Source organism: Triticum dicoccoides, chromosome 3A, assembly GCF_002162155.2.
Source record: "Triticum dicoccoides isolate Atlit2015 ecotype Zavitan chromosome 3A, WEW_v2.0, whole genome shotgun sequence".
Taxonomy (NCBI): Eukaryota; Viridiplantae; Streptophyta; class Magnoliopsida; order Poales; family Poaceae; genus Triticum; species Triticum dicoccoides.
In genome coordinates, this window is record NC_041384.1 from 611,915,916 (window position 1) to 611,929,067 (window position 13,152).

The 13,152-nt window shown below is 44.8% G+C and overlaps 2 protein-coding genes across 2 annotated transcripts in view; one reads left to right on the forward strand and one right to left on the reverse strand.

Annotated features, from left to right (window-relative positions):
* Positions 1-3,203: 3,203 nt before the first annotated feature.
* On the forward strand, positions 3,204-5,645 carry LOC119269578 (probable mannose-1-phosphate guanylyltransferase 3). Its single transcript, XM_037551434.1, has 5 exons — positions 3,204-3,373; positions 3,506-3,651; positions 4,219-4,281; positions 4,379-4,618; positions 4,691-5,645. The coding sequence occupies exons 2-5, from the start codon at positions 3,541-3,543 to the stop codon at positions 5,360-5,362; spliced, it is 1,086 nt and encodes a 361-aa protein (XP_037407331.1). The 5' UTR covers positions 3,204-3,373; positions 3,506-3,540; the 3' UTR covers positions 5,363-5,645.
* A 968-nt stretch (positions 5,646-6,613) lies between these two features.
* The window catches only part of LOC119269579 (CASP-like protein 5B1), a 7,371-nt gene continuing 832 nt past the window's right edge, over positions 6,614-13,152 (reverse strand). Inside the window, exons 2-3 of the mRNA XM_037551435.1 lie at positions 7,535-7,667; positions 6,614-6,987 (exon numbers count right to left, since the gene is read on the reverse strand). Coding sequence (XP_037407332.1) covers positions 6,787-6,987; positions 7,535-7,667 — 334 coding nt within the window. The 3' untranslated portion in view covers positions 6,614-6,786. The remainder of the gene's footprint in view (positions 6,988-7,534; positions 7,668-13,152) is intronic.

The window sequence follows — 13,152 nt, forward strand, 5'->3', positions numbered from 1 at the left end:
CGGGTGGAATACGCCGAACCCATCAGGCATTCGATTCGAGAACAGTAACGGGGGATCCGTCAACTTGGCAGACGCAATGACACTGCTTCGCCGGTTGAAAGGTGCTGCTGCTTGGCCGACGCTGCAACTCAGTTTCACTCCAACTCCAGGGTGCCTTGAATCAGGGAAAGTGTGCGCCAAAAACTGGACCTGGAGCAAGAATCGCTTTCTTTTCCTTTTTACCTTTTTATTTTATTTTATTTAAGATAAGAGGCGGAGTACAATGCAAGAAAAAGGCGCGTGCATCCGGAGCTTTGGCCATTGTGGTCTTCAAATTGCGGTACCAATATCATGAGCGAGCTTAACAACATAAACCGCCGGCATTCACGAGAAGGGCATTGTTGCTTTGGGCACAAACGGAAGGGTCCAGCGAACCCTCTTTCCACCGTTGCACGAATCTTGGCGCAAGGCCGCTGCCACGTGAGATTTGGAAACAAGGCCGATGTAAAACAAAAGACAGCGAACGTTTTGGGAGACATGGGTTTGAACACCAGGGCCTCCTTTTTCTGTACATGGCATTTTTTAGCAAATTAACATGGCAGTTTATAATTTTGTGAAGTATGCCACATAACAATTTAAACATTTTTTCACAAGTCAATTTTTGTTATTTGTGCATGGCATTTTCATTATTAGGAGATGGCATTTTTAATTAAGAGATGTCATTTTGAATTACTATGAGATGACATTTTTATATTTAAAGAGATGGCATTTTCTCTACTCCTAATGGAGCAGTTGGTAACCTCGTACGGTTTATTTTCGTCCCATCTTTCATGGTTTTTTTGGTACCTCCTCCCACCTTTGCTGGTTTTTTTGTCCCCTCCATCCACCTCATTGGTTTATTTTCGCGTCAGCCTCTCACACAACGAAAGAAATCTGAACAGATCAAAACTTTTCATACTGGCGCAAATTATTTAGTAATGTAGAATCAATCACGAACAATCTCTAAAAATAAAATCTAGATTAATTAATCTTACCTTAAATCACTCAATCACATTAATTAGAAAGGAAATATTTGATTTTCAGAAAAAAAAATCGCTCAATCACATTAACCTTACCTTAACTCACGGATGGTAATCAATCTCCAAACAAAACAAAGGAAACAATACATAGAGAGAGCAGTAAATACTCCCTTTCTTATGACATGTATATGATCTTCCCTCCCGTCTCCGTTGTCGAGCGTTCTTGATTCTCGAGACCGATGCTTGGGCTGCGTCACTGGGTCGCGACGGTGCCGGAGGACGAGGACGGCGAGGCTGGGTGCCGCGGCACTGCGTTGGCCGCGGCCGGTGAAGGGGGCGAAGAAGGGCGACTTCCCTGGCCGTGGCCGTGGCCGTGGCCCTGGGAGTTGGTGCGATGGAAGCGGCACTTGAAGGACCCGGCGTGAGTGGCCGTCGTGCAGACGCACTTGGAAGCAGGCCCGTGACCCGCGCCGGACGGCACCGATGCCGACCCAGGCCACCACCTCCGCGTATTCTTGGAGCTGTGGCTGGCCGATTTACATGAAATTAATTCCCTCTGTTGTGGTGGCAAATATAATACACATAATCCATATTGTTATGCACTAGCGTGTATGTGAAAATAGATGGATTATGATCCCGTATCCAATAAGATGGATATGTGTGTGTGTTAGGGAGAGAGAGAGAGAGAGAGGGAGAGGGGGAGAGAGAGTGAGGAAGAGGGAGGGAGAGAGAGTGTGTGTGTGAGGATTTGATGGTAAAAAAGGTCGCCAATGTAACTTGATATGTATGAGAATATTAATATTGAACTCTTTAAGTTAATGCGGCCCCGTTGCAACGCACGGGTGTTTTTCTAGTTATCTTAGGAGATGACATTTTTATATTAAAGAGATGGCATTTTCATTATTAAGAGATGATGTTTTTTAATTAAGAGATGGCATTTTAAATTATTAAGAGATGGCATTTTTGTATTAAAGAGATGGCATATTAAATTATTAAGACATGACATTTTATATTAAGAGATGATATTTTTATATTAAAAGATGACTTCTCTATTATTAAGAGATGCCTTATTTTAGGTACATGGCATTTTTTCCTAATATTATGGCATTTTTCTTCTTTTGTTGACATGGCAAGTCAAATTTACAGGACCATGGCAAGTTTAAATACATTTTCTATCATCCATGATTAATTTCTAATATTAGAGATGGCTTTTTTCATAAATTCATAGCATGGCATTTTTTAAATAGTTTTTCTTCTTCTGTTTCATAATATTTATAATAAAGTGTTTTTCTTTGATTTATGACATTTTTATATATGAAAAACAACTAAGCGGATCGACGGGGATCGCCCCAGCCTGCCATCCAGCAGACGGTGGAAAAATGGTCGCTGTGCAGGGGGGGATCCTCCCCAGCAACCGGAGGAGTGAATCCAGTGAGACAAACCCAACAACTCAACTAGTTAATTGATTGCCGGACGGGAACTTGGTGCTCTCGGGTTCCCCTCTTCCTTTAATCTATAAATTCCATGTATCTTCCTGCATTACATGTTCACTTTCTCTTGATGTCGCGCATGACATGAATTATGGCCCCTCAAATCGGGTGTTCTTCAAATTAAACATTTTTGTGTATTTTTCTAAATTTAGTATAGATGTGTACATACAGTACAACAACTTAATCTTTTGGCTTGAAATCATGGCCATATTCATCTTGGAGAAAAAGATTGTGCATCCCATACGTCAACTCTATTGAGTGTTGAAGATTGCACCGATTTTCTCTTTTGTATATGCTTATATTTCCGCAACAGATTTTACAAGATCATTTTATGGGTGACGTAGAGACCATGTCCATATAAGATATGATTTTATCCTCTCCTCACTTATTGTGTATCGTATAGACATAAAACTTGTCATAATGCACATAGACATAAACCGAGAAATGAGACAATGGAGCATAAAAAAAAGTGTTGAATGATACGTTTCTTTCAACTGAACGCGTATCGTCGAAAATTCTGAAATAAATTCAGAATAAATGCGAACAATAAGATTTAATTCCGGTGGGCCAGAATACCATTGTGTACCTAATCATTTAAGTACGGGTTGGTTCGCCTGTTGATTTGATTTGATCCTTATAATCTCCTCGTGGTCTATTGCGACGGATTTCCCTATATAAAGGCGACCCTGACGCTGGTATTTCCTCGTGCCAACCCAACCCAAACCCCCCGAGGCCTTCATCTTGGCAGTCCGGTACCCGGGATACCACTGGCATATTCTCATCCCGGTCTTGGCGAGGGGGCAAGAAACAGGCGACCGACCGGCCAAAACAAGGTCGCTCGGCGCTGCTTCCGAATCTGACCCCGTCGGCTCCTTCCTCATCCAGGTGAGGCATCCCCCCCTCAGATTCTCCTCCAATCCCTCCCCCTCCCAGTCGGTTCCCGGTTGATCCGGCTCCCCGCAGATCGGTGCAACTGTGAGTGTGATTTTAATTCTGTTTACGGTGCCTGGCCTGCAGGGATCAGAGGGGAGGAAGAAGGGGGACGCCTCGCCATGAAGGCGCTCATCCTCGTCGGGGGCTTCGGGACCCGCCTCCGGCCTCTCACGCTCAGCTTCCCCAAGCCCCTCGTCGATTTCGCCAACAAGCCCATGATTCTGCACCAGGTAGACAAACGGCTGCGGCTGCGCTTGATAGAGATTGTGTACTATGGTGCTGTGAGCCAGTGAGTTGTGTGCGAGTTAATCCTGCTGGTGTTGCGCATCATTCGCCTTACCGTAACAGCAATAGCTAAACTTCAAACCCTTAGTAGTCATGTACTCCCTCCGTTCCTAAATATAAGTCTTTTTAGAGATTCCAACAAGCGACTACATACGGAGCAAAGTGAGTGAATCTACACTCTAAAATATGTCTAAATACATCCGTATGTTGTAGTCCATTTGATATGTCTAAAAAGACTTATATTTAGGAACGGAGGGAGTAGATGATGCTCTAACTTTTGTAACCAATTGCCATTGGTAGCATTTCAATGTGTTCAGACTGATGGGAGCTAAGAAATCTTTCGCCCTGCAAACGTTAATCAATTCCCTTACTAGCTTTGGTGGTTGCTTGGGGAAAAACCTTTGTGTGTCACCATCAGGATTTCCCCTTCTTTTGTTGTCACAAATGCAGAACAAGTTGTACAGATTCGAGGAAAGAAAAATTTATTGATTAAAACCTACCAATTTGTGCAGATTGAAGCCTTGAAAGATGTTGGGGTTACAGAGGTTATTTTAGCCATCAACTACCGCCCAGAGGTAAAACATGAGATCATTTGTCTTTGTTGTTCTCTCATCTCATGGAGTTATCTGTATTTAACTTCGGAGTCCAACTGCTGTGCTTTGTCTATTTCAGGTCATGATTAATTTCTTGAAGGATTTTGAGGATAAGCTTGGCATCACAATCACATGCTCCCAGGAGACTGAACCCTTGGGAACTGCTGGTCCTCTTGCCCTGGCAAGGGACAAGCTTGTGGATGGATCTGGCGAGCCATTCTTTGTCCTCAACAGTGATGTCATAAGTGAATACCCATTTGCTGAGCTCATACAATTTCACAAGAGCCATGGCGGTGAGGCAACAATTATGGTCACTAAGGTAATTCCTTTCTTTTACCACTCTCTTGTGTATAATTAACTCATATGTAAGCTGACTGCCTCTTAAATATAGGTGGATGAACCTTCGAAATATGGTGTTGTGGTTACGGAGGACACAACTGGAGTTGTGGAAAGATTTGTAGAGAAGCCAAAAATATTTGTAGGCAACAAGATCAATGCAGGAATTTACCTGTTAAATCCATCTGTCCTGGACCGCATCGAATTGAAGCCAACTTCAATTGAGAAAGAGGTCTTTCCTCGAATTGCGGCTGATCAAAAGCTGTACGCCATGGTCCTTCCAGGCTTTTGGATGGATATTGGTCAGCCAAGGGACTACATCACTGGCTTGCGTCTTTATCTAGATTCACTCAGGAAGAAGTCAGCTGCCAAGCTGGCTGCCGGAGCACATGTTGTTGGGAACGTCCTGGTGCACGAGAGCGCCAAGATTGGGGAGGGTTGCCTGATTGGTCCTGATGTTGCTATTGGACCTGGATGCGTCGTGGAAGATGGTGTGAGGCTCTCCCGATGCACGGTGATGCGTGGTGTACGCATTAAGAAGCATGCGTGCATCTCAAACAGCATTATTGGCTGGCATTCAACGGTCGGACAATGGGCACGCATAGAGAACATGACTATCCTGGGAGAAGACGTACATGTAGGTGACGAGGTCTACAGCAATGGCGGTGTTGTTCTCCCGCACAAGGAGATCAAGTCAAGCATCCTGAAGCCTGAGATCGTCATGTGAGCTCACTGCACACAAATGCTTTTAGGAACGATGTTGTGTGGCGTCTTTGTTCTAGTGCATACTGTAAACAGCTTAATATATGTGGAACTTGCGGGACTTGTTAAACTGATGAGAATGTATGTGCATTAGTCATTTCCAGTGTTGTTTCCCATTGAGATCCACTTCCAGCTTTAGTATAGCGTTGTGGGGATGTCGGCCTGTTTACTTCATTTTCTCTGTTCGCAGAAAGTGTAATGACACAGAAAGGATAAATAAGAACAATGCCTTTGAAGGTGAATTTTAACTTTGCTGAGTATGAAGCTCCTGATTGTGATAATATGCTATCTAGCGCTATCAGCCTTGCAGCATAAGGATATGAACAGCATTCCGAAACCGCTTTCTGAAAATTTTGTGTAGGCTGGGCATTGCTCAATTCTGCCGCTGACAAATCAGTTACTACAATGGGTGTTGGTGTGTTATCATGAGATCTGGACGAGTATCGACCACTAGTTTGCTGATCCTGTTGTGCTGGGAAGCTTTTGCACTTTTGTGACTTCAGCTGTCAATTTCCTTATGACCAACGACTGGATGGGTTGTGGGTCCGAATGTTCTTGTGCAGGCATCTCAATCAACAAGTCGAAGTGACTTACTTCTGCAATAGCAGACACAAAGATGAGAAGATGTAAACCGCTCTAGGCCATGCTACTTGTCCCTCTGTGTACCTCTTGTAACTCAGCAGATTCTGTGGACGGGACTGGTCAGATTGTTTTTCCATATAGATCGCTGAAAGGGTTAGGTTTGGCCACAACAGTCTGAATGTGTAAAGCAGCTGTGTAAATCTGTACCTGTTACTTTCTTTCTTTTCTGCAAATCGACAAAGTTGCATCTTGCGCTGTAATTTCCAGGGAGACCTGAGATCGTGCAACTGGTGAGAACTGGAATTATACCACTTTCGGAGTTGCAAGTCATTGTCCACGGATTCTTTAGATAAGCGCTGTTCGATATCAGTACGCTTTTCAAATTGAATTACCCAGAGACTTTTGCAATGCCTGACAATAGGTAGATAGTTTTGTCTCTCGGAATCGTTGTTAAGTCACAATTTCTGTTTGGATTAAATCACGTAGCAGAACATTCGTATATGCAACTCTTTATGATGTTGTCCAGCGTCGATTTTTCTATTTTTGACCAGTGTCTAGTGTGCCATGTTCACTGGGCAAAATGAGTTAATCAACAGCAAGACTCCATACCAGGAACCAAGTTATCTTTGGCCCGAAACACTGAAGCATGGCTCTAAAATTTAAGACTTCATGGAACTTGCGACCATTGCCCATCTATTCTCTGGAATTAGCAGTCTATTCCTATGTAGTCTGCTTGACACATCAGTCGGTATATAACCAGACAGGACCAAACAACACTAGGTACAGACAGAGCTCCTACATATCTAATCAAGATGAAGCGAGGAGCCAAAACATCACAAGGGCAGATGTGGCACTAAGCGCCCAGGAAAGGAATGCAAACGCGGTCGCAAGCTCAAATGTCCCACAGGGGAGATGCGGGTCCCTGCTGCAGAAGTACGCATCCTTGTCGAAGAGAACAACGACGCCTCCTGCTGAGCATGAAGCGGCAAACGACAGGATCGACGTTACCTGCATCATAGAGAATGATTGCCTCAGTACTTTCAAAGGAATATCTGGCTGAAACATCAGAGGCATAACATGTTTTTATAGACATGTGACCCGAATGTAAATTAATGTGAACTGCAGAATGTGACTAGATGGGCCTAGGTCCTAATGAAACTCCTGCAACTGAATTGCAGTTCATAAAAAGACTTTCAAGCACTTGTAATTTTTTGTCAGGTCTGCCTCAAATTGGTTCTATTTAACTGGATGTGGCCTTAAAGTATACTATATTAACTGAAACTAATAAAACAAGATTCAACTTCACCAACATAGAGTGCTGGTTGTGACAGAGATGCATTGTAGCCGAAAGTATACCAGTCTACAATACTCAACATAAAGTTGGCTAGATTGATGTCTTAATACAAGATGAAATAATTTAAATAACAAGGCCAAAGAAATTGAAAGAACTTTAAAGGGTTCTGGTTTGGCTTTCAAATTGTGGTAATTTATGTAGGACGAAAATAAGGCAATGCAACATAGAATGCAAAATCCTGACAAACAATCAAGGAATTACCCAATCTCCAACAACAAATAAGCTCACGAGAACAGCACTGTTGAGTTCCTTTTTCATTCTCAAAGCATAGCCATCAAGACACGCAAGTCCCAAGCTCCAGAGTGCTTGTAGTCCCATTGATGCAATCAAGTAGCTGAAATTTGAGAGTTATAATCAAACCGTTTACCAATTCACAATCTGAGAGTTAAAATGAACACATATGTTACACAAATTAGAGCATGTTGTAATAAAAAAATGTTTACCAGTTCATAATCTGAGTTAAAATGAACACATTTGTGGCACAAATTAGAGCATGTTGTAAGCTTTATGAAGGCTATATACTCCCAAATGCAAAAGGCTGATGAATTTATCACTACATGGCCACAGGAAGTTGCATCCACAAATGTTTTATAAGCACACGCATACACAAATGAATGCTCCATGGCAGATGTCCTTGAAAAAAATGTATGCATCTACACCAATATTCAACCTTAGTACAGATGAATGCTCGTCATTAAAAGGCTGTTAGCTATCACACACAGAACAAGATAATAGTTCTGATATACTACCCGTGTGGCTTGTCATACAATTTTACTTAACAGACTGGCAAGTTTAGATTTTTTGGGTTAAAAGAGTGGCACAAGAAGGGTCAAGTGATTAAATGTTAGAAACCCGTTACAGACTCACTCTTGGGAGGCCAACCTCCAGGACCGGTTCCCACGGCGTACAGGTGCACACACTCGCCCACGCTCCCACGCGTGCCATGATCGGCACTCATCTGTGTTTCCGTTGTAACGTGTAATCCTCATGTACCTCTCAAGTGTACATAAGCACACCCGTGTTGGTCAATGCAATAAATAGAGAATTCCCCCCATCTAACTTGGTATCAGTCGCATGTTCAAATATGGATGGAAACGGAGCGGAAACAGAAGGAACTGAGTGCTGCCACATTTATTTTCATAACGAATGCAAAAACCTAGGAAATGAATAGGGAGATAAATACTACTGGAAACAGATACAAATCAAATACGGTGTACAGCAGATACAAAACCAGATGTTCGCCGGAACCAAAAGACCCCTTTAACAATTGAGAAAATCACAAGCAAACTATTTCAATTGATATGACCACAACAACTTTTGGTGACTCCTAAGCCGGTGGTATAACTCATAAACCAGCCGCGCCAAACAGAGGCTCCTGGACAATAGTGAGGATGGGTGAGGATTCTATTAGATATTAGTGTTGCCATTATTGGCCACAACGTGAGTTTTATTGAGTGCTGGACTGAGCCACATAGTAGACATGGTAAAAACAGAAAGTTTCGTATTCACGAATCTGCTTCCGTGGCTGTTCCACCGGAAAACGCTGTTCCATTTCAATTTCCTTTTGCAATATTCTGTTTTCGTTTCAGTATTTTCACTCTTTCCGTTTTACCACGGAAAATCCGGGAAGTTCCCACTCCATTTTCATCCTAGTTCAAATCCTTCCCACTGTCCGCCATGAGCGCCCCACGCACCCTTTCTCGCAGCCGCTCGCTCGGGGATGCCAATGCCACCTTCACCCCAACCCGCGTCACCATGGCAAAAACAGAAAGATTCATATTCACGGATCCGTTTCCATGGCTGTTCCACCGGAAAATGCTGTTCCATTTCCGTTTCCGTTTCCATCTCGCAATATTCGTTTTTGTTTTCGTATTTTCACTCCGTTTCCGTTCTTTCTGGAAAATCCGGACAATTTCCACCCCATTTTAATCCTAGTCCAAATCCTTTTCGCCTTCCGTCATGAGCGCCCCCACGCACCCATTGCCGCAGCCGCTAACTAGGGGACGCCAACGTCGTCTTTTCACCATGCCCCGCGTCACCATGGTAAAAACAGAAAATTTCATATTCAAGGATCCGTTTTCGTCGATGTTCCACCAGAAAACGCTATTCCATTTCAATTTCCCTTTCACAAATTCTGTTTTGGTTTCCATATTTTCACTTTGTTTCCTTTTTCCCGTGGAAAATCCGGTAAGTTTCCACTCCATTTTCATCCTAGTTCAAATCCTTCTCACCTTCCGCAATGAGTGCCCCAAGCACCCATTGTGGCAGCCGCTCACTCAGGGACGGCAACACCATCTTCACCCCGCCCCGTGTCGCCATGGTGAAAATAGGAAGTTTCACATTCACGGATCCGTTTCCATGGGTGTTCCACCGGAAAACGTTGTTCCACTTCCGTTTTCGTTTCGCAACATTCTGTTTTTGTTTCCGTATTTTCACTTTGTTTCCGTTTTTTCTTGGAAAATCCGGAAGTTTCCACTCCATTTTCATCCTAGTTCAAATTCTTCTCACCTTCCGCCATGAGCGCCCCACACACCCATTATCGCGGCTGCTCGCTCAGGGACACCAACGCCAACTTCACCCTGCCCCGCGTCGCCATGGTAAATACAAAAGATTTTATATCCACGGATCAATTTCCATGGATATTCCACAGGAAAATGTTCTTCCATTTCAATTTTTGTTTCACAATATTCCATTTTGGTTTATGTATTTTCACTATGTTTCCATTTTTCCATGGAAAATCCGAAAAGTTACCACTCCGTTTTCATCCTAGTTCAAATCCTTCCCACCTTCCGCCATGAGCGCCCCATGCACCCATTGTCGCATCCGCTCGTTCGGGGACGCCAATGTCGTCTTCACCCCACCCCGCGTCGCCATGGTAAAAACAGAAAGCTTTATATTCACGAATCCATTTCCGTGGCTATTCCACCGGAGAACACTTTTCCATTTCCATTTTTGTTTCTGTTTCGCAATATTCCGTTTTTGTTGCCGTATTTCACTCCGTTTCTGTTTTTCGTGGAAAATCCAGATAGTGTCCATTTCATTTTGTCATAGTTCAAATCCTTCTCACGTTCCGCATGAGCGCCCCACGCACCCATTGTCGCAGCTGCTCGCTTGGGGATGCCACAGTTGTCTTCACCCCGCCCCAGGCCGCCATGGTAAAAACAGAAAGTTTCATACTCACAGATCCGTTTCCATGGATGCTCCACCGGAAAACGTTTTCCCATTTCAATTTCCATTTCACAATATTCCGTTTTGGTTTCCGTATTTTCACTTTGTTTCCGTTTTTCTGTGGAATATCCAGAAATTTACCACTCCGTTTTCATCCTAGTTCAAATCATTCTCACCTTCCGCCATGAGCGCCCCACGCACCCATTGTTGCAGCAACTTGCTCAGGGACGCCAACGCCATTTTCACCCCGCCCCGCGTCGCCCCTGCGCCTGTCCCCTAGGCAATGCAGCCTACTCCAGCCACCGGCATCGCTGGTCCTGCTGGCGACAGCTGACCACTTACCCAAGCTAGCATCATTCGTGAGTTGCACCTTACTTCCAATGCCCTCACCCCCCGCCGGCGCTGCTTCCTCACCCAGGTCCCCTTGTCCCTGCTCCTTCCATGCATCATATCAGCAATACTTCTTACATCCCATTCAAGCTCAGTCTCGAAACCAACAACTACTGGAAGTGGCGCCAGATGTTCTTCTTCGTCCTCTACAAGTTCAATGTGGAGGATCACCTCAAGGAGGAGTCCGAGCCCCTGCACGAGTATGGTCTGGTGGATTGACGACATCATGATTTTACTGTAGATCTATGCCACAATTTTTTGATGACAGTACAATGTGATCATGTCCCCGGACTGCAACCAGCCGCACACTTCTGCGACAGCGCAGCCGGACCGTCCACCTCGGCCTGAGTTCCATCCTACGGTCCAAGGCGACATGACCATCGCCGCCCACTTGGCAGACGCCCTAGACGATGTGGAGGAGCCCGTCTCCGACCGCGCTCACACCCTGCAGCTCCGTGGACTGAGCCGACGCTTCTAGGTGATGGACACTGTACTTCCTGTGCAAAGGTGTCGTTCCTGAGCTTTGTTCAGGCCCGGCCCACTTTCTACTCGAGTTGATCGCGCTCACTGATCGAGAGCGCGCCAAGGGGGTATTGTTGCATGTACAGAGTAGGTGCAACGGGAGCCTAGGAAGGCAAGGCCATGTTGGAGAGGGAGATGGTATTGGCGGTGCTGCGCAGCTCACGGACAGGGATGCCCGCTGGACACCTGCTGGCGCTGACTACTAGAGGAAGTACTAGGGTGGAGACAAGGGGAGCAGCGACAGGCTTGACGCGAGGTGGATTGAAAAGACGACGTCATCTTCGCCAAGGGAGCAGGAGTGGCGGTGACCACGCCGGGAGCTCATAGCGGAAGCAGGAGGATAGAACTTGGGCTCTTGTGCCAAGAGAGATTGATAAGCTTCTCACTGATGATTGTATTGATGTACAAGATGTGCTTATATACACAGTCAAGGGAGCTAGTGCTATTTCCACGTTACAACAGAATATCAAATAACAGTCGATCACAGCGCGCACAAAGAACATGGTGACCGCGTGCATTGTATGTCCTTGTGATCCGGTCCAGGTGGTTGAGCTCTTGTGGCCTGGTCAGTGTCACATTCCCAGCAATTCCAGCCAAAGGGATACAGTACACATCTGGCCCTGACTGGTCACGCCATCTTCTAGACTCAGTTGATGACAGTATAGAGCAATAATTATAGTTAAAAAAGGCATGCCTAGGCGGGCGCTTAAGTGCGTACAGGGCTACAAGCTCTAGGAGATAGCAACACGCCTAGCGCTTAATCTGCGCATCCTCGTGCACTTTGGTCAGAAAAGCGCAAGGCAGTGGCAAAACGCACAATTAAGGCCTAGTGCTTTTTAAAACTAATGTTCTTATTCTGGAAAGCTTGCCATCACTGAAATGATGTTGTGTGTAGCAAGGGTAATACACCGATTGCTGAATCAGTGCAATTTCTAGAAAGCTATGTTCATTCTGTATGTGGTATTCAGCAAGCAAGCCAAATGCATGATCTGAAGGGTAAATGGAACCTTGGCATGATGGCTATTGAGGAGCCTAACCTAAGTTAGGGCACTTCTGATACACATTTGATCCTGGAACCTCCACAAGTTGGCCAGGTCAAAAATGAATGTGGATGCCAGTTTGATCTAACAATTTGCGACATGCTGTGCTGTCAGCCTGAGGTATATTCCTAATGTGCAAGCATTCTGTAAACTGAGATGGGGGCGTGCATAGAAGGATTTCAGCTAACGGCTCAATGGATCAACCAGCCAGCTATTGTTGAAACTGATAGCCTTGCACTATCTCAAGCAATAAATGGTTCTGACCAAGACAGATCTTTGGCACATGGTATTCTGAAGGGCATCCCTCCTTTCAACCTTTTTTGAAGGGAATTGCTGCGCAGATCCTATAAAGGAGCTGACATATTCAGCAGATGCAGCCCCAGATTGTTCGCTCCTGGCGGTTTCAAGTCAAACCTGCAGCCTCAATCACCAAATGCTGATCAGTTCAAGGCAATCGCTACTCAGAATTTGAGATCCTATCACTTATGGGCGCTGCAGATGTGCTTCCAAGGAAAACCTAATTGCGAAACATTTCCCCACCCAAAGTACAGCGAGCAACTAGTGAATGCCAACAAAACGAATGCATCATGCTGCTGAAGCTTTCTAAATTGCCATGCCCAAATACACTTTGCTAATTGATAGCTACTGAGGACGGCTACCGGGCATGAGAGAGAGAGAGAGAGAGAGAGAGAGAGAGAG

Bases quoted from the DNA above. Each gene is read 5' to 3' on its own strand.
- LOC119269578 (XM_037551434.1), top strand. From the start codon at position 3,541: ATGAAGGCGCTCATCCTCGTCGGGGGCTTCGGGACCCGCCTCCGGCCT. The intron at 3,652-4,218 runs GTAGACAAACGG...CAATTTGTGCAG, and splicing joins AGCCCATGATTCTGCACCAG to ATTGAAGCCTTGAAAGATGT. The intron at 4,619-4,690 runs GTAATTCCTTTC...TCTTAAATATAG, and splicing joins CAACAATTATGGTCACTAAG to GTGGATGAACCTTCGAAATA.